Here is a 19,898-nt window from a genome sequence, read left to right as displayed (position 1 = left end):
ATTATCATTCCCTCATGTTTTAACTCGTGACATGAATCTAATCCCCATCTAGAATTTGGTAATAACAACTTTGCTATCCATATCAAACTGTTCAAGGAAAAAAAATATATAATGTCGCCTATGTAACATTTATTATTCATATATAATTTTAATTAACTCTTAAAAAATTCAAATAAATAATGAATTATTTAATAATTATATATAAATCTTTACTTGACAATGCATCGATATTATACTTTTATTTTATTTATAAATTTACAACAAAATAATTAATAATTAATGATGGAATATAAAATAAATAAAAAAATATTATATGTTGTTACAAAATAACCTATTGTGATTATAGCATAAAATTTTACATTGTAAACTCATAATTATATTATCTTATATTCATCTATTAATTATTATTGTTTCTTCAATAAAAATAATACACATCTAACATATATATTTAATCGTTCTTAAATTTTAAATAAAAAATAAAAGTAATGAACCTATTTTTTTCCTAGGTATCTTCGCACTGGAGGCAATCATGTTCAAACCGGGAACATCCACAGATACGTGGGGCTAACTCTCCCAGCAAATATTTTTTTCATCCACAAGACTCGAACCCGAGACCTTGCTTAAGAGGAATCAAACATGTGGTGAATCTATTTATATTAGGGGGAAGTTATAATACATAATGTATGAATTTTAAACACTATTATTGATGTTTTCCAATTCATATTGAAAAAAAATATATATACTAACACTATAAGAATTTTTTACACTTTTACTATATATTATACTAAAATGACAGATATACTGATTGTATATATATTTTTACACTGTCAGATCATAAATTTATCGTAAATTTATAACACTCATTCGTATTACTCATCAAGTAAAGTAATGCATCTTTGTATTGAATTATATAAGAGAAAAAATATGTATACACCGACACTGTAAGAGTTTTTTACATTGTCAATGCATCATACATCATTCATCGTTAATAATTATTGACTTTTAAAAAATAATATAAATAAATGGTGTATAATGCATTGATTTTGTGCCCTACTATCAATGTAGAGATATTACACTAATTTTATAAACATTATTACATCATATATTAAACAATTTTGTTTTAACTAAGATGAGTGTATTTAGCGTGTAAAATAAGATGAGAAGCGAGATCTATGCTTTTCTGTCATTGAATTTCGTTAGACAACTCACTTTCCTTTTTTCTTCTCTCTTCCTTTTTGCTTTTGAAGAGGGTCCAAGTTTCTTCCAGATCTCTTCTTAATTTGGATCCTCACACTTTTCACTCTTCATTCAACCGCCACCGTTCCTCCCTCTCCGCCACCATGGCCGCCGCCAACGCTCCCATCTCCATGCGCGAAACTCTCACCGTAACTACTTTCTTCTTCTTCTTCTTCTTCTTCTTCTTCTTCTTCTTCTTACTTCAATTCTTAACTCAACAAACATCACTTAATTTCAATTTATAACTATCATTTGCTTAATTCTGATGTTATATACCTTAACGTAGTAGCTTACTTTACTCAGATCTGATTGATCTGAACTGTAGTGTGAGAATTTGAATTGCGAAATTGAGTGATAGTGATTTTTTGTTGTTGCAGTTACCAAGCGTTGGGATAAATCCACAGTTTATGACATTCACGCACGTGACGATGGAATCGGATAAGTATATATGCGTTCGTGAAACTTCTCCGCAGAATAGCGTTGTGATTATAGATATGAGCATGCCGATGCAACCATTGAGGAGGCCTATTACTGCAGATTCTGCTCTTATGAATCCTAATTCTAGAATCCTTGCTTTGAAAGGTTGCTAGTTAAACTTGTGATTTGTGTTTTGTAGCTATTAGTGTTGTTGTGGATAGTTAACTACTTAAATAGATAACAATTCGGTGTTGATATGAAATTGAACTCGTGATGATTTATCTAGATTTGGTAAGTTTTTTGCCAACTTTTTTTGTATTTTTATTATTGATGCAACTTATATTGAGTCTGAAGCTTTGTTTGAATTTGGTTGACTAGGATCTTATTAACATATATACATATATCCACTTCCTGCATTCCGAATTTCATTTAAGGCCTATTAAATGTTATCATGATATATATTATTCATTACCATAGTTTGACAAGCTTGACCGTGGTTTTATTGTAAGAGGATAAATTCCCCTAGCAAAAAGAGAATCGTGAGTATTAAAATGGCTGCTATTCATATTGTTGACTCCAAACCTTGAGAGAAAATTCAATGTTTTAGTCGATTATGCTATGTGCTTATGTTTTTGCTGCACCTTATTATTTCTTCTTTTGGATTATATTCACTTATAAACTATGTCCACTTCTTGAAGCCCAACTCCAAGGAACAACACAAGATCACCTACAAATATTTAATATTGAGATGAAAGCAAAGGTGAAATCATATCAGATGCCTGAGCAGGTAACTTTTATCTACAAGTATACATGTCTGTGAATGGATGATAAGACAACTGTTTTAATCCTTGTGGAATGCCCTTATTTCATGTGCAGGTAGTCTTTTGGAAGTGGATTAGTCCTAAATTGTTGGGTCTTGTGACACAGACCTCTGTATACCATTGGTCAATTGAAGGTAAGCTAAGGATATTTTGTAATGTTAATATCAGTCTGGTTTTTTGTGTTATGTTTTCCGGTTTATGCATTCTTTTTCAGTGTGCTTGTAGCGTATCTTCAAATTATTAACGTCATACATGTGACTTGTAGGTGAATCTGAACCTGTAAAGGTGTTTGAGAGAACAGCAAATTTGGCAAACAATCAAATAATTAACTATCGATGTGACCCTACGGAGAAGTGGTTGGTCTTAATTGGTATTGCTCCTGGTTCCCCCGAGGTATATCCCTGGTTCCTGTAGTAAGTAGGCCATCACAGTGAAATACATTTTTACTATTCTTTGGCATTCCATTTAGCTCATATTCTTTGAACTTTATTTATATAAGTTTTTATGTGCATAATCGTATGACAATTGTTAGGTATAAAACCCGAACAACTTAAGCTATTTGGATTTGGGATAGTTGGTTTTGACATTGTATCATAGCCTCTTGGCTAAGTAGTCAGCAGTTCAATCCTTGACTAAGTTATCCTTCACTCATTTCTTTACACCGTTGTGTTATAGAGGCCACAATTGGTTAAAGGAAACATGCAACTCTTCTCCGTGGATCAACAGCGCAGTCAGGCTCTTGAAGCACATGCTGCAGCATTTGCACAATTTAAGGCATGTGTCTTTACAACTGTGTTTATTCTCCTTTATTTCATTGTTCAATAATGCTTACATGGATAATTTTATGCACTATATCATGTTACTATGCTGAGCTGTTTTTTTTTACAGGTTCCTGGAAATGAGAATCCTTCCGTTTTGATTTCTTTTGCCACAAAGACACTTAATGCTGGTCAAATTATATCCAAGTTGCATGTTATTGAGCTGGGTGCACAACCAGGTCTGCATGCTTATATATCACATTTACTTCTTCTGTAGCAATCTAGATGCAATATGGCTGTAACAAGACAGGTTTATCAGAAATTTAAATTTAATTTGGTCATAACTTGTATCGATATCCATTTATGATGCCTCTATTTATAGATAGTGGCGGGGAGGATGTTCATCCTAAAATGGCACCTTTCTCATGCAATCTAGAATTCGTTAACACATGTAACTATTTCATAAATATCAAATTGTAGATGGATGAATTAAACATAGCAGTATGGAGAAGGTTACCCATCACTTTTAAATGTTAATTGTGTCACTTAAAGAAATATATTACTAATCACCTTTTCATGTTTGACCATGCTCCCAGGATTTCTTTGCGTTTTAATTATTGAAAATGTTGAATAATGTGATAGTAACAAACATCTAGTTAGGTTTTCAATTTAGTGATAGACTTTTTAGGGTCCGTTTGCGAGTTGAGCTTTGGAGGGGAAGGAGAAGAAATAGGAGGCTTTAGAGACATCTCATAAGTGTATGTAATGGCTCTCAAGCCTTCCCTTTCCCTTCTTTCCCCTCCAAAATTCAACTCGCAAACAGAGCCTTAAGGTGCAGTCAATATATAGGCTAGGTCTGAGTGGTGTTTGGTAGTTAATTTGACAAAGGCAGGAAGCATTATATTGGATTGATCAGGGAATTTGAAGATGAATAAGGATATTGTATTATAATTAAATCATTTGTATAATTTTATCACCTATGATTCAGTTGATCATCCTCCTATTTAATTTTCAATTTTTTTTGTGCAGGGAAGCCATCATTTACAAAGAAACAAGCAGATCTTTTCTTTCCCCCAGATTTTGCTGATGACTTTCCAGTTGCCATGCAGGTAAATTGTTGGCATTTGTTGCTTATTTTATAAACTGTGCATATATTTGATTCATTGTTTGGTTTTTGGCAGATATCCCACAAATACAGTTTGATATATGTGATTACCAAACTTGGTCTCCTATTCGTCTATGATTTGGAGACAGCTACAGCAGTATATAGGAATAGAATTAGTCCAGATCCTATATTTTTGACATCAGAAGCTACATCTGCAGGGGGCTTTTATGCAATCAACAGGAGAGGCCAGGTGTTATTGGCTACTGTTAATGAACAAACCATCGTGAATTTTGTCAGTGGTCAAGTATGTTTCTGATCTTGTTATCACTTTTATGATGTAAAGTGGGAAACAAAGTGGCATTTTCTCAATATTCATTTGGTTATTCACAGTTAAACAATTTGGAGCTAGCTGTTAATCTTGCCAAGAGAGGAAATCTTCCTGGTGCTGAGCAGCTGGTATGTAACCTTTTATTTAGAACTTAAATGCTTCTTCATTAGGATGTGGTCTGGAAGGTCTCAAGAAGTTGGACGTTGCATCTATCAATTTCGTGGGGTTTCCATTAATTGATAAATACTAACTTGTGTGAAGCTTGATTTATTTACCTTTTTCTTGTAATGAAATCAACATGATTCGATAATTTTTTTTGGTATTCTTTCAAATTTGTGGAATTTATTTCTTGTTTCGAATTTGTGTTGGCCTTTTTAAAATGGTTTCTACTGTAATTGCATTTTTATTTTATTTATAGAGATTAACCATCTTGTTGGCATTACAGGTAGTGGAACGTTTCCATGAACTGTTTGCCCAAACGAAGTATAAAGAAGCAGCAGAGCTTGCTGCTGAGTCTCCACAGGGAATCCTTCGTACGCCCGATACAGTTGCCAAATTCCAGGTTTATTAATAAGATGTAGCTATTGAAGATTTTGTTCATTCTCTTTCCGCAAAAAAATTTACTTACAGGGTCATCTTTGCTTGTTTTGAGGGATAAAGGCAATTGAAATGCTTTTAGGTCTGTCCTTTGGTTTTGGGTCAATTAGGTTGTAATGTTTAACGTGTCATATCCTGTTGTATATGGCAGAGCGTTCCTGTGCAAGCTGGGCAAACTCCTCCACTGTTGCAGTACTTTGGAACACTTTTAACAAGAGGAAAGCTGAATGCCTTTGAGTCATTGGAATTGTCACGACTGGTTGTGAACCAGAACAAGAAAAATCTTTTGGAGAATTGGTTGGCAGAGGACAAGCTTGAATGCAGTGAGGAGCTAGGAGATCTTGTAAAGGTTGGGTTGCAGTTGGGAGCTATGTTTTTTTTTTGCTTTTGTTTCTTTCTAATTAATTTCCTAATGTATACTAATTTTTAGTTAAATGGATTGGTTGTGTTAATTTTTATTGGTGTGCTCCTTTGTAGACTGTGGACAATGATCTTGCTTTAAAAATATATATCAAAGCCAGAGCTACCCCAAAAGTTGTTGCTGCTTTTGCAGAGAGAAGGGAATTTGACAAAATCCTGATATACTCTAAGCAGGTACAGGGCTTGTATTTTAATCATAGAATATTGAAGTATGACTCAAGATTCTTTTGTTCTTGTTAAACTCTTCAATGCTACATTGCATATATTTCCTTTTCATTTTACTTGAACTAGTTGGGCCGCTGAACATTTTCATTACTCATTTGTTGCTATAGGTTGGGTACACACCCGACTATCTCTTCCTTTTGCAAACAATTCTTCGGGCAGATCCTCAGGTATGTGAGAAACATCTGTATTTATGCAGTTTATATTGAGTAATTATTTAAATTGAGCCATTTCTTGATATTTCCCCATTGTCTGTCACCTTTTTGGATGCATGGTAACCAATTATTTTCAAACAAAGACCATACAAGTTTAATTTTAGAATTTTGGTTTACAGAAATTAATACATGTATAAATTAACTCAAAATCTACTTTCATTTTGATTTGCAGGGTGCTGTTAATTTTGCCTTAATGATGTCTCAAATGGAGGGAGGTTGCCCAATTGACTACAACACCATAACTGATCTGTTTCTTCAGGTTTGATTATCTACTGTAATTAAGCCATTATGATTAGTAATTTAATATTCTTTCTTTAGGTGGAATTATCTTGATTACAATATATAAGCACCTTCCATGTCATTTCCCTTTCCTGTTTTAGCAATGTATTGCTGGACAGTCCATTAATTAACATCTGGTTAATGTTTTTGTCATGCTCAGAGAAACTTGATCCGTGAGGCTACTGCCTTTCTCCTAGATGTTTTGAAGCCAAACCTTCCTGAACATGGGTTCCTACAAACAAAGGTTTCAGTTTACTTTCTCATTTTGTTATAGGCATTTTACTCCTGTAGTTACTTTCTTTGAAGTGATTCAATCTTGTGAATTGTTGTTCAGGTGTTGGAGATAAATCTGGTGACTTTCCCCAATGTTGCTGACGCAATTTTAGCTAATGGAATGTTCAGCCATTATGACCGTCCACGTATTGCCCAACTTTGTGAAAAAGCTGGTCTTTATGTCCGAGCTTTACAAGTAATTACACGCCAAATATTTTTTTTCCTTACCCTTTTATAGTTCAAGATGAATGTCATCCCTTTTGTTGATTGCATTATTCTTGGTGCAGCATTACACAGAGTTGCCAGATATAAAGCGTGTGATTGTAAATACCCATGCAATTGAACCACAGGTTTATATGCCCCATTTTTTTTATAATTATGATTTATTTATTTTAACTTTATATTAATTTAAATTACTTACTCATTATGTGATTTTTGCAGTCACTTGTAGAGTTTTTTGGTACTCTGTCTCGGGAATGGGCATTAGAGTGCATGAAAGACTTATTGTTGGTCAATCTTCGAGGAAACCTACAGATAATTGTACAAGTATGGAAGTATCATTGTTTTCTGTTACTCAGAGTTAACACTAATTAATTGATAACTGAAGCTTACTTATGTTTTTCCAGGTTGCTAAAGAATATGTTGAACAATTGGGTGTTGATGGTTGCATAAAGCTTTTTGAGCAGTTCAGGTCATATGAAGGACTGTATTTTTTCCTTGGGTCATATTTGAGCTCCAGGTAATTTTTCCATTTGGAAAATACTGTTTTGACTAAAATGGTCCCACTTTTATAGGAGATATCATCCAATGTGTATCTTCTAATATACGTTTCTCTAAATAATACGGAACAGTGAGGATCCTGACATTCACTTTAAGTACATTGAGGCAGCAGCAAAGACTGGCCAAATCAAAGAGGTCGAGCGTGTGACTAGAGAATCAAGTTTCTATGATCCCGAGAAAACAAAGAACTTTCTAATGGAAGCTAAGCTTCCAGATGCGCGGCCTCTGATTAATGTTTGTGACCGTTTTGGATATGTTCCAGATCTAACACACTATCTATACACAAGCAACATGCTTCGCTACATTGAAGGTTATGTCCAGAAGGTATCATAGTTTGCATTTCTATTGTTCCCTTATTTCAGACGGTATCACAGTGTTCTCTTAGCACCTCTCCCTACTTGTTGTGCATTGCTGCTTTATAGGTGAACCCAGGGAATGCTCCTTTAGTTGTTGGGCAGCTGCTAGATGATGAGTGTCCAGAAGATTTTATCAAAGGCTTGATTCTTTCTGTTCGTTCATTACTGCCAGTGGAGCCCCTTGTGGAGGAATGTGAGAAGAGGTGGTATCTGTTCTCTAATACTACATATTACTATTTTGCGTTCTTATTTCTGACTTTCTTTGTGGTTCTATTTTTGGTATTCAGGAATCGCCTTCGCTTGCTCACGCAGTTCTTGGAACATCTTGTATCTGAGGGAAGCCAGGATGTACATGTTCACAATGCGCTGGGTAAAATCATCATTGATAGCAACAATAACCCAGAGCATTTTCTGACTACCAACCCATACTATGATTCTCGAGTTGTGGGCAAATATTGTGAGAAACGTGATCCGACCTTGGCAGTTGTAGCTTATAGGCGAGGGCAATGTGATGATGAGCTTATCAATGTCACAAACAAAAATTCTTTGTTCAAACTACAAGCAAGGTTTGTAGTGTATATGAATCTCTCTTTCAGTATAATTGTCCCTGACTTCAGTGCTTACATGCATATATTGTGATTACAGATATGTTGTCGAGAGGATGGATGGTGATCTTTGGGAGAAAGTTCTTATCCCTGATAATGTCTACAGAAGGCAACTTATTGATCAGGTTGTATCAACTGCTCTTCCGGAAAGCAAGAGCCCTGAACAAGTTTCTGCAGCTGTTAAGGCTTTCATGACTGCTGATCTACCTCATGAATTGATTGAGCTTCTTGAGAAGATTGTGCTTCAGAATTCTGCATTCAGTGGGAACTTTAATTTGCAGAATCTGCTTATTTTGACTGCGATAAAGGCTGATCCATCCAGAGTTATGGATTATATTAATAGACTGGAAAATTTTGATGGACCTGCAGTTGGAGACATGGCTGTTGAAGCTCAGTTATATGAGGAAGCATTTGCAATATTCAAGAAGTTCAACTTAAATGTTCAAGCAGTCAATGTCTTGCTAGATAATATTCACAGCATTGATAGAGCTGTGGAGTTTGCTTTCCGAGTTGAAGAAGATGCTGTTTGGAGTCAGGTGGCCAAGGCTCAACTCAGGGACGGGCTAGTAAGTGATGCAATTGAGTCATTTATACGAGCAGATGATGCCACCCAATTCTTGGATGTTATCCGTGCTGCTGAAGGTGCCGATGTTTACCATGACTTGGTGAGATACTTGCTGATGGTAAGGCAGAAGTCCAAAGAACCCAAGGTGGACAGTGAGCTTATTTATGCATATGCAAAGATTGACAGGCTTAGTGACATTGAGGAGTTTATTCTTATGCCGAATGTGGCCAATCTGCAAAATGTTGGTGACCGACTGTATGATGAAGAACTATATGAGGCTGCAAAAATTATATATGCTTTTATTTCTAACTGGGCCAAGTTAGCAGTCACACTTGTGAAGTTGAAACAGTTCCAAGGTGCCGTTGATGCGGCAAGGAAAGCTAACAGTGCAAAAACATGGAAGGAAGTTTGCTTTGCATGTGTTGATGCAGAGGAGTTCCGGTTGGCCCAAATATGTGGACTCAACATTATTGTTCAGGTAATTTTTTTATTTTTTATTAAAATTTTAAAACTATAGTTTGCAATAAGATATAATGTTTTTCTTTCTTCAGCTTTCATCTGCTTTAAATTTTTATAGTTTGATTAATTTTGGCTTTCAGAATATGTAATGGAGAAACAATATTCATAATAGTTTAATGTGAGCTTGTGAAGATTGGAAAGTTTTGTGCTTGTTATATATGAGCATTAGTTGGTTTGCAGTTATCGAGAACATTATTGTCTTTCCAATGCTTAATTTATCAACCTTTATTGCTTATTTGTAGGTGGACGACTTGGAAGAGGTCAGTGAATATTACCAAAATAGAGGTTGCTTCAATGAGCTAATATCGCTCATGGAGAGTGGTTTAGGATTAGAACGAGCACATATGGGCATCTTCACCGAGTTGGGAGTTCTGTATGCTAGATACCGTCCTGAGAAGCTTATGGAGCATATCAAACTATTTGCCACCCGACTCAATATTCCGAAACTCATAAGAGCTTGTGATGAACAACAGCATTGGAGGGAACTGACCTATTTGTATATCCAATATGACGAATTTGATAATGCTGCAACAACCATCATGAACCATTCACCTGAAGCATGGGATCACATGCAATTCAAAGATGTTATTGCCAAAGTTGCTAATGTGGAGTTGTATTACAAGGCCGTTCACTTCTATTTGCAAGAGCATCCAGATCTTATCAATGATGTTCTGAATGTCCTTGCCCTTCGTGTTGATCATGCACGTGTTGTTGACATCATGCGAAAGGTAGCATTAGTACTGGAAATTCTTCATTAAATCTTAGTTTATGACCTGTTTTGTGTATCGCTCATGAATGTTTTCCCTGTGATGCACTGTAGGCTGGTCACCTTCGCCTGGTCAAGCCATACATGGTCGCAGTTCAAAGCAACAATGTGTCTGCTGTTAATGAAGCCTTGAATGAGATATATGTTGAGGAGGAAGACTATGATAGATTGCGTGAGTCAATTGATTTGCATGATAACTTTGATCAAATTGGCCTTGCACAGAAGGTGAGATGCGTTTATTCTTTATAATGACTTGTTTCAATTCAATTGTAGAAACCAGATAGATTATTCATATTATCTGTAATGCAGATTGAAAAGCATGAGCTTCTTGAGATGAGGCGTGTTGCTGCTTATATTTACAAGAAGGCTGGTAGATGGAAGCAGTCCATTGCCTTGTCAAAGAAGGATAATCTTTACAAAGATGCCATGGAGACAGCATCTCAATCTGGTGAACGGGAACTTGCGGAGGAGTTGCTCGTTTATTTTATTGATCAGGTACCGTTCTAACTGTGTATAATTCTTTTTTTGTTTTTATTTTTGCAATATGGACCCAGACTATTTGATTTGGTGTTGATTCTTTTTGTTGTTTAACACATTTTATTTAAAGACTGTATATGATGCTGAATCATCTTGTTATGTTATGATGCATATTGTTGCTTGTGGTATCATTCAAAGCGTGTGTAGTTCTATGTCAGGCAGAGAAATCATTGGCAAATAGCATTATTAGCATTTTATTTGTGAAAAGTCAAGACTACAGTGACAATTTATTCTACTGGTTTTGTGTCAAGAGTCTTACTGTCAACACTACTGCTTGATGGATTGTAATTTAATTTTGTTACCTTACAATTCAAAGTTTTTACCATTGGGATGCTGATATTTTTTTATTAATTTGACACATTCTTATATTTCTTTCGCATGCTAATGCAGGGAAAGAAGGAATGCTTTGCCTCATGTCTCTTTGTTTGCTATGATCTGATCCGGGCAGATGTTGTTCTTGAACTGTCTTGGACGCACAATATGATTGACTTTGCTGTCCCATATCTCTTACAGGTTTGTTTTTCTTCTATGATGCTTACTTGTTTCACATAAATACATAAATATTAGTTTTGCATGCATCCCTTTTTCATCATCTTATGTAGTACTATCTTCTCCTTGCTGTTGTAGTTTATCCGTGAGTATACTGGCAAAATTGATGAACTGGTGAAGGACAAAATTGAAGCACGGATCGAAGAGAAGGCTAAAGAAAAAGAAGAAAAGGATGTAATTGCACAACAGGTAATTTAGTTTGGCCATTTCACGGTATCCGATAATTTGATAATTTCTATCTCCCTCTCATGTCTCACCCATCATCCTTTAACAGATTGGGCATTTATAAAATACTGATTGAATGAAATGTGTGTTGTGTTGCAGAATATGTATGCTCAATTGTTGCCTCTTGCATTGCCTGCACCACCAATGCCTGGAATGGGAGGAGGTTATGCCCCTCCCCCGCCAATGGGTGGTGGATTTGGGATGCCACCAATGCCTCCTTATGGCATGCCACCCATGGGAAGCGGCTACTGAGATGCGAGCAACGGTGCTATGTTCAGCGTAGCAGCGTCGGAGTTTTCTTCTATTTTCTTGTGGGATTTAATGCAGTATTCTTTCCTTGCTTCTGATGGAGGTAAAGGTTCAAGTTAAGATAATTTTGTCATCAGCATATTGTTTTGATTTCCAATGGTACCTTTTAACGATGTAAAATATTATAACGGTGTAATCGAGTGGTCCTACCCGTACATTTGTCATGTTGTTTGTTGTGTACATCTTGTTTTAAGTACATGGTTTATTGTGAATTAGTTTCATGTTTAATAATTTTTTGTTGTGAATTTTGCACATTTCTGACACTGAAGAAGCGATTGCTTTGCCATTATTGCTTTGATTTCGAGATTTTAGGCTGCATGATTTAGATCTTGACTCTAGCTGAATCTGACATATGTGGTGAACTCACTAATATGAGTTTAATTGATTAACTAAATGTAAGAATAAATACACATTGAGCTGTATAATTGATGATAATCACAATCCAAGTGCTTTGCGTTTGTAAAAAACAAAAAGGAGAAGAAAAAAAATATATGCACGGATTGTATGAGTTTTATATACTATCATTGTATCATTCATTCATATTTAATGATCATTGACTCTTCAAAAAATTAATTTAAATGAATGGTGGATTGTGTATAAATTTATACTGACAGTGTATAAATAGTACACTTTTTTATTTTAGTTATTTGTCTGTTACTATTTTTCTAATATGATTTTCCTCACAAAGTATCCTCCCTCTGGATGAGTTTTTTTAATATTTTTTCTTCAAATATGTGATTTGAAGATAATAACTATGACCAAATGTTAAAGGGATTTACCCTATCCAATTCATCAACTTACATTCATCTTTTTATAAATTATTATTGTGTCCCTTAGATTAAACAATTTGGATACTCTCCATTCATCTTCTATCTATGACCACTCAAATTCTTTTATCCTAGCAAGTGTAACTTTTAATTACTTTACTAAATTGATAGTGTGTGATTAATATTTGGATAGAGACATAAGGGGAAATGTTGGAGAAGATCTGAATCCACAATCACTTAATTACTCCATGTGGCACTTTGATTCACCCTTGTAAGACATTCTGAGTCTACTTTTGTGACAACATAATTTCTTCCAAAAAAATATCTTCATGAGTTAATTACCCATATTTTGGTATAATTCTCATTAACATTTTCATAATAAAATAGTGAAATTGACAAACATTAAAAATATAAATGACCATTTAATATCTTATTTTATTATTAGATGATGAAATTAAAACCTATAAAAAAAGTAGAAATGGAAAAGGAGCAATACGTGTGGTCACGCGCGCTTAAAAGCAAATCCAGTATATAGTGGGAAGTGGAAGACCACTCTTTGTTTCTATCATAATCCATGGACATGGTTGGGTCTTGAAACTCAAAAACACAACTATGGCTTCTTCATTAAGCTCTCTCATCTACAACTTCACCTCTTTTGTATGTACTTTTTCACCATTCTTTCTTTTATGTTTCTCCCTCTCTCTACTCTTCATCTAAAACTCACTTTCACTTTCACTTTCATTGCACTGTTCCTTCTTTTCTCCACACATATTTGTCACAACTTTTTTTTACTATGATACCAAAGGTTAAGTATAAGTAGAAGAATTCAGAGAGATAATCTATAAAGTGATTGTGGTTAGGGGGAGGATATAAAGATAATAAGTTTGTGGTATTAAGTGATTGTAATAAGATTGTGTTTATGGTTTGGAGATTGATTGGAAAACATGGCTGTTATAGGTTCATGAAAAATCTGAAATTTATGTATTGGTTGCTACAGATTCTAGTTTTCAGGCACTAAAACCATACTATTGCTATAGTTAACTGTTTTGTCAACATGCATCAAACCAATGCTTCTGTCAGATTTATTCTAGTATGTAATACTATGAAGACTTATTTGTCAATTTTAGCTCTGTAGTTATGTTATGATCTGTTCTTATTTCATATTTTGGTTGAGAGAGGTTTTTGAGATTAAAAATGAGGGGTTAGCTATTTATAAGAATCCTTTATATGTTCTTGATTTTAGATTATTCTGAGAAGACAAAGCACCAATTTATATGCAATGAATTATCAATTAATTTATTCTCTTTATTTTTAATCACTTGAATGTGATTCAACTATATTATTATTGAGTTGGACCCAAATTCCTAATTTGAAGATTGTGATAAATAGTCTCTTATTTATTAGAAAACTTGTATTTTGAATTGTAATTGACAATATGATGAGGAAGAGATAGGTGGAGTTTTATTGCTAATAGGAAACTTGTAATGTCTTATTGATAAAGATAGATAGTATGGGTTGTTGATTGTCATGTAAGTAGTTATGGTTATAAATATTTGTGTTGGACCATACTGCAATCGAGTAGCCTCCAACCACCGGGGAGTTCCATTGTTACCGGGGTATGGGAAGAGTGAAGAGCCACAAGTGAGACACCACATCTTGAACCAAAACCTTAAGGCATTAGTTCCATGGAATACGTATAGGAAGCTGTGGGATAGAGGAGATTAAAAGTGCTCCCACACACTGTCCAGCAATCCCATTTTGATTGTAGATTTGATTATTCTCGTGTGTCGATATTGGTGTGGTTATAGACATGTTAGGTTAAACCATGTTAAATTATGCATGTTTTGTTTCCAATGCTTCCCCTAATTGCTTGAGGTATTCCCCATCAACTATTGGCTGTCATTTTCCGGTTACTTACACTAAAGTTTTGATTCTCCATTAGAAGTTGCAAGCGAAGTATTTGAACGCATCGGGTTATTCTGTTGGAACCTCTTTACCGAAGACCACTCAGTTTACGCCCTTCTTGGTTACATCTGGATCAAGTGTGCTTGCCAAGCAAAAAAGATTCAGCCCTTGCTTTTCAGTCGCGGATAGTGATCAGCTTTCAGCAGACTCAAGTGGCAAGGATTTTGACAGTGCTGAAATTTCACTAGTCAATGATCAGTTAGCATCCATCGGTCCGAATGAAAATTCTCAACTAGAAACTAAAGTTAATACCGAGTCAGGATCTCAGACATTAAAGAGTTCCAATGGGTCAATTGACCAAAAGCGAGAGTCTGTAGCATCTCCGAACTCACAATCTACAATCAAACGATCTTCCCTGACAGTAAGAGAGAGGGTAAGGGCGGCACGAGCCCTCAACCGGTACACAGAACCAAGATCATCAAAACCAGACATCGGCAAGAAAGTGTTGGATGCTTTAAAAGCAAGCGATCAAGGGAAGAAAAGATCTAGACTTCCAGAAGCCCCTACTAACTTGTTTGATGACAGCAAGCGAGGGATGCCAAAGAAGGGCTTGACTTTCGATTTTCCCGGGGGTGCTGATCTGTTTTTCATTGCCTTTTCATTTGTTTTTATCAGTACAGTGATGTTTGCAACAACTTACCTTGTATGGAAAGTTGGTGCAATCCATTTTAATGAGAACTGAGATAGGAGTTAAGAATTCATGAGAGAGATATAGATAGTTGATTTATATATATATTTGGACTAGTTTCAGCTTCTTCAAACTTCATCAAGTGATGTTAAAGATCAGTAGATCACATTTTAGGAGCTCATATTCTGTTTTTATGTATTCACAACATTCTTGTTATTATTATTTTCAATGTGCCCTTATTCTGATATGATCATAAATGTTCATGCATTATTCTGCTTTAGTGCAGCTAATTCAGAATTCATATTATAGAGAATAATTGTGTGTACAATATGTTCTGTATTGATCTGAGATAGTAAAATTATTACATATGGGGGTGGTTATTAAATAGGAAGAGAAGCACAAATTCTGTTACAACAGAAACACTAAGGTTGCAGATAGATTACATGTAATATTTGAAAATGTTAAGGAAGTGTTATGTGTTAGAAATATGAATGATTATTTTAAGAATTTTGGAGAAAATCATAGATTGGTTTTGGAAACATCTCTTAGTTCTTCACCTTATGTTAGCTCCTCTTGTGATAGATTTAGAGAGAGCATGGTACTAAGCAATAAGCACCCACTTTAGTATTTCTTTCATCTTATTTGAGAATAAAATATTTCCTCATTTTAGAAGACAAGTTACTTTCTTCCGCTACTAAAATTATGACATGTTATTTTTTTCACTTTTTAAAAATATTTTTATAAAAAATGATTAAATAAGATATATATCATGATTTTAGTATCTAAATGAGATAACTTCTCTTTTAGTATGAGAAAATACTTTATTCTCTAAATAATATCATTACTTTCAACACTATAACTTATTGAGTGATTCAATTCCTTTACATGCAGGGAAGATGGTGTTTCAATTTGCAACATATATCTAGGACATAATGTCATCAACTGTGTAACACCCTAATCCTCACATGCGATTTCCATACTTTTAAATATAATAAATGTGTTACCTACAATTTTAAATATATCCTAGAGTATCTTATTCCTCTAGGGAACCTCCCATGCGATCGAACTTATGATCTCGTGTGCTCAGAAAATTGTGAAATCTATATATTTCATTATTTAACTTGTAATAAACTTTTTATTATAATTATATACTATATAGCAAGTTAGCAACAGTGGAAAATAAAATTATTACATTTGTTTAAATAGTGTAACTAAATTATAATTCCTTATCAATACCAATTCCTCTTAATTGTGATTCCTTATTATCTGAGGTTATAATTCGAACTTCTAATATTTTGTTACAATAATGATTTTGGAGAATTTGGATGAATTAGTAATTAATGCATCATTTAATGAATTTCTCATAGCAGCAAAATGATAAAGCCTAGTCGATTTTGCATGAAGAATGGTAGTAGAGATGTAGTTGATATTATACTAAAAAAGATTATTGATCTCAATAACAATCAAATAATCTTAAAAGTGAAATTATTATAATTGGAATGTATATGATTGTTATGATAATCACAACCACAATATTGTGACTATATTATATAATACGGTCCATAATTTAAAACAATGGTATATTAAAGGAGGGACTGGGTTTTAAAATATAGAAAGAAAGGTGATGGGATCAATTATACTGTTTGTTCATTAGATTTGAAGCTTATAATCCACAATATAAATTTGGATGCAATTATGGTTACGATCATTTATTGAAATTGTAATAATAATAATCATAATACAAATACACAAAAGATATTAACAATAACGTGGTCACAATTTTATTTGTGTACTAAATTCGTTCAATTAATCAAGGAAAAAGGGATAACTATGATTGACATAAAAATAAAAGTTAATGCAGTGTCGGTGAGAAATTTAAAATATAAAAAAAATATTTCCTTTCTTTTCACTCACATTTTTTATGTAAGAGATAAAAGGGGAAGCTAGTTTTTCTTCCTTCCTCATAGAAAATTGAAGAAAAAATGAATATTAACATTTGACCATTACTCTTTTTTCCAGTTTAGCTAGTTTGTTTTTTCCCTTAATTTTGTAACGAAAATTATTTCTATTTTGTAATAGCTAAAATATTAGTTCTAAATTAACCCTTCGCCAAAAAATGAAAAATCACAAGCAACTTAACTATCTTTTTTTTTAGTTTCCTACATGTATCCTCGTACCAGATATAACCTTGTCTGAGTTGAGAACATCTACATGTATGTGAGGCTAACTCTCCCAACGAATATTTTTTCCATTCACAAGACTTGAATCCAAGACCTTACTTAAGGGGAATCAAACATATATCACTTGAACCAATAAATTCATCATAGAAACATCATAACCCTAATTGACAAATTATTATTTGACTATTTAAACTTTATTAGGATTATGATCACAAATTATTCTAATGAAATCACAACCCTAATTGCTTGATGGTGGATTACCACAATAATAATGACAATAACATACATCATAGAAACAATAACCTTTACCATCAGGATGCAATCTTTTACAAAATACATCACATTCTATCTTAAATTGATTGCAAAGTCCCAAAGAAACTGAACATTCTGGGTATGGTTGATTAATTGATGCTCCCAACACTATTGATACCATACTCCCAACTACAATTAAAAATGAAGAAATAATCATAAGAATGAAAATATTTTTTATCATAAGACAAAGTCTTAGAATCAATGTGTTAAGCAACAAGATACATATAATATATATATATATACCTGCTACAAGTAGAACTAAGATGACAAACAAAGGACAATGGTTAAACACAACTTTAGCCATTTGGACAATGTTGGAGACAGAAAAAGGAAAGTTCAATAAGGATATATGTTTATGTATTTCTTATATCTTAGAGAATAAAAATTTCTCCATATATAGGCCAACATCTTAACAAAATGTCACAATTAATGCTTAAAATTGCATTTAAGGAACTGCATTTATGGTGACCATTTATAATATATTGCCCTAAGGATTTGTTTGAGAGCTGATTTTCAGAGGAAACTAAAAAAAGTAGGTGTTGTATCTCGATTTCGATTGAACATCGATTATACGACTTATTGGAATTGTCATTACATTTTTTGTAGTCAAAATATAGAAAACTCTTTTTTTTTGCTCATTTTTGGAATGCATTGATCTATGATTTAGAAATATAGGCTCAAGAGTTGATTATGAACCTAAGAAAGTATTATCATTATATCCTCTCGTATTAGACGATATCCACATTAATTGTATGAACTAATTTAAGGCTCAGAGTTATTTGATTATTTATTTATAGAGGAAAAGTTTATATTTTATATATTTATGTCTAACTAAATCTTACTCCTACGTATCTACATTATGAACATGTAATCTAGATTACATAGTAGAAAATTATTTTTTGTTGGTTGTATTTAATTTTACGAAACAGGCATAGCGCCACCATTTAGATAACAAGTAAAGAAAAAGAAGTGAATTCTCACAACATTTCCTTCATCCTCAATGTGATTATAACTTTTTATTTTATTTTTTTGAAGAAAAAATATTCATATTTACTTTATTTTGTACTCATTATTTATTAAACAAAAGAAATATTTACTCCTCTATTTATAGAAACAAGTTTCAAAAAGTTGTCATTATCTATTTATGCAAAAAAAAATATATGTTATTGTCACTTATAAAAATTATTTATTAATTATATAATAACAAAACCAAAAATTTTTATTATTATAAACAAAATTATAATAAATAATTCAAATAAATGAAAATAGAATATGAGAGAAAGTGTATAAGTGCAGGACTGAATGGTCTATTTATCAAGACCTGAAAGTTTTAATGATAAAGAATATACTATTCTGATAAACTTGTTCTCAGAAAAAATATTTTATCTGATTACTCACTTATCTCTAATAATTATCTTTAGATTTTTATTTTTCAAATAGATAAATATGAATAATATTTTTAGCCAACAATGTCATTACCTAAAACAATTTTATTTTATTATTATAATTATTAATTTTCTTTTTTGATTTTTTAATGTAACAAACATGTAGCTTTTCTGTCACTAAATCAAAAGAGGTTATCCCATCAATTATTTATTACAGCTTTTATTTATTAATCTAAAAAGTTATTTTGAAAAAAATATATATTTTGGAATTTTTTTGAGTTTGTTGGGCCGGATAAAATTAGGTGATCATAGAAGGTTTCAGAGTCATCTCTTACTTCCTCTTTAAAACTTAATTCGCAGCCTGAGTTTGATGATTTTAGAATAAAAGTTAGTTTGATTGTTTAACAAGTTAATTAAAAAAATTATAATAAGCATCTTAACTTCAAATGTTAAAATGTCATATTTCATGTATGTACTAGTAATGGTGTTTTGTACTAGTATCCATGCAACATAGCTTAAGGGAAGTGTTTAAACGGATGGGGATCACCTGTTCCAACTTGGTGTCCCCATTCCTGTCTCATTCCATTCATATATTGACATATGGAATTAACACATTATTTTAATAAAATAAATATAAATTGAGATGTTATTTTAGACTTGTTGGCAAACACTGATTGGTGTGGGACATGAGACATGAGACAGGAGCTTTTCTGGGACAGTGGATCGTGTTTAAACAAGCCTTAAAGAGTTGTGCATGTTCTCTATCGAGATATTGCTAC

The 19,898-nt window shown here is 33.2% G+C and overlaps 2 protein-coding genes across 3 annotated transcripts; both read left to right on the top strand.

The window, feature by feature from the left end:
- LOC109328046 (clathrin heavy chain 1) lies at positions 1,154 to 12,112 on the top strand. The gene is made up of 30 exons (XM_019561295.1): positions 1,154 to 1,385; positions 1,614 to 1,818; positions 2,352 to 2,440; positions 2,530 to 2,608; positions 2,740 to 2,867; positions 3,150 to 3,248; positions 3,363 to 3,471; positions 4,262 to 4,341; positions 4,414 to 4,641; positions 4,728 to 4,793; positions 5,111 to 5,227; positions 5,414 to 5,611; positions 5,740 to 5,856; positions 6,015 to 6,074; positions 6,292 to 6,378; positions 6,559 to 6,642; positions 6,733 to 6,867; positions 6,959 to 7,021; positions 7,113 to 7,217; positions 7,298 to 7,410; positions 7,523 to 7,775; positions 7,874 to 8,010; positions 8,095 to 8,373; positions 8,453 to 9,455; positions 9,739 to 10,224; positions 10,317 to 10,487; positions 10,572 to 10,757; positions 11,190 to 11,312; positions 11,427 to 11,537; positions 11,673 to 12,112. The coding sequence occupies exons 1-30, from the start codon at positions 1,341 to 1,343 to the stop codon at positions 11,823 to 11,825; spliced, it is 5,109 nt and encodes a 1,702-aa protein (XP_019416840.1). The 5' UTR covers positions 1,154 to 1,340; the 3' UTR covers positions 11,826 to 12,112.
- LOC109328617 lies at positions 13,161 to 15,488 on the top strand. 2 transcript variants are annotated; one of them, XM_019562167.1, is made up of 2 exons: positions 13,161 to 13,306; positions 14,592 to 15,488. In XM_019562167.1, exons 1-2 carry the CDS (start codon positions 13,262 to 13,264, stop codon positions 15,294 to 15,296), a joined length of 750 nt encoding a protein of 249 aa, XP_019417712.1. In that variant the 5' UTR covers positions 13,161 to 13,261; the 3' UTR covers positions 15,297 to 15,488. The 2 variants fall into 2 exon arrangements, with proteins under 2 accessions (XP_019417712.1, XP_019417713.1); XM_019562168.1 differs by having other exon boundaries at positions 13,172 to 13,306; positions 14,595 to 15,488.

The sequence above is a fragment of the Lupinus angustifolius genome, chromosome LG15 (genome assembly GCF_001865875.1).
Source record: "Lupinus angustifolius cultivar Tanjil chromosome LG15, LupAngTanjil_v1.0, whole genome shotgun sequence".
NCBI lineage: Eukaryota > Viridiplantae > Streptophyta > Magnoliopsida > Fabales > Fabaceae > Lupinus > Lupinus angustifolius.
This window is presented reverse-complemented; position numbering and strand designations above follow the sequence as displayed.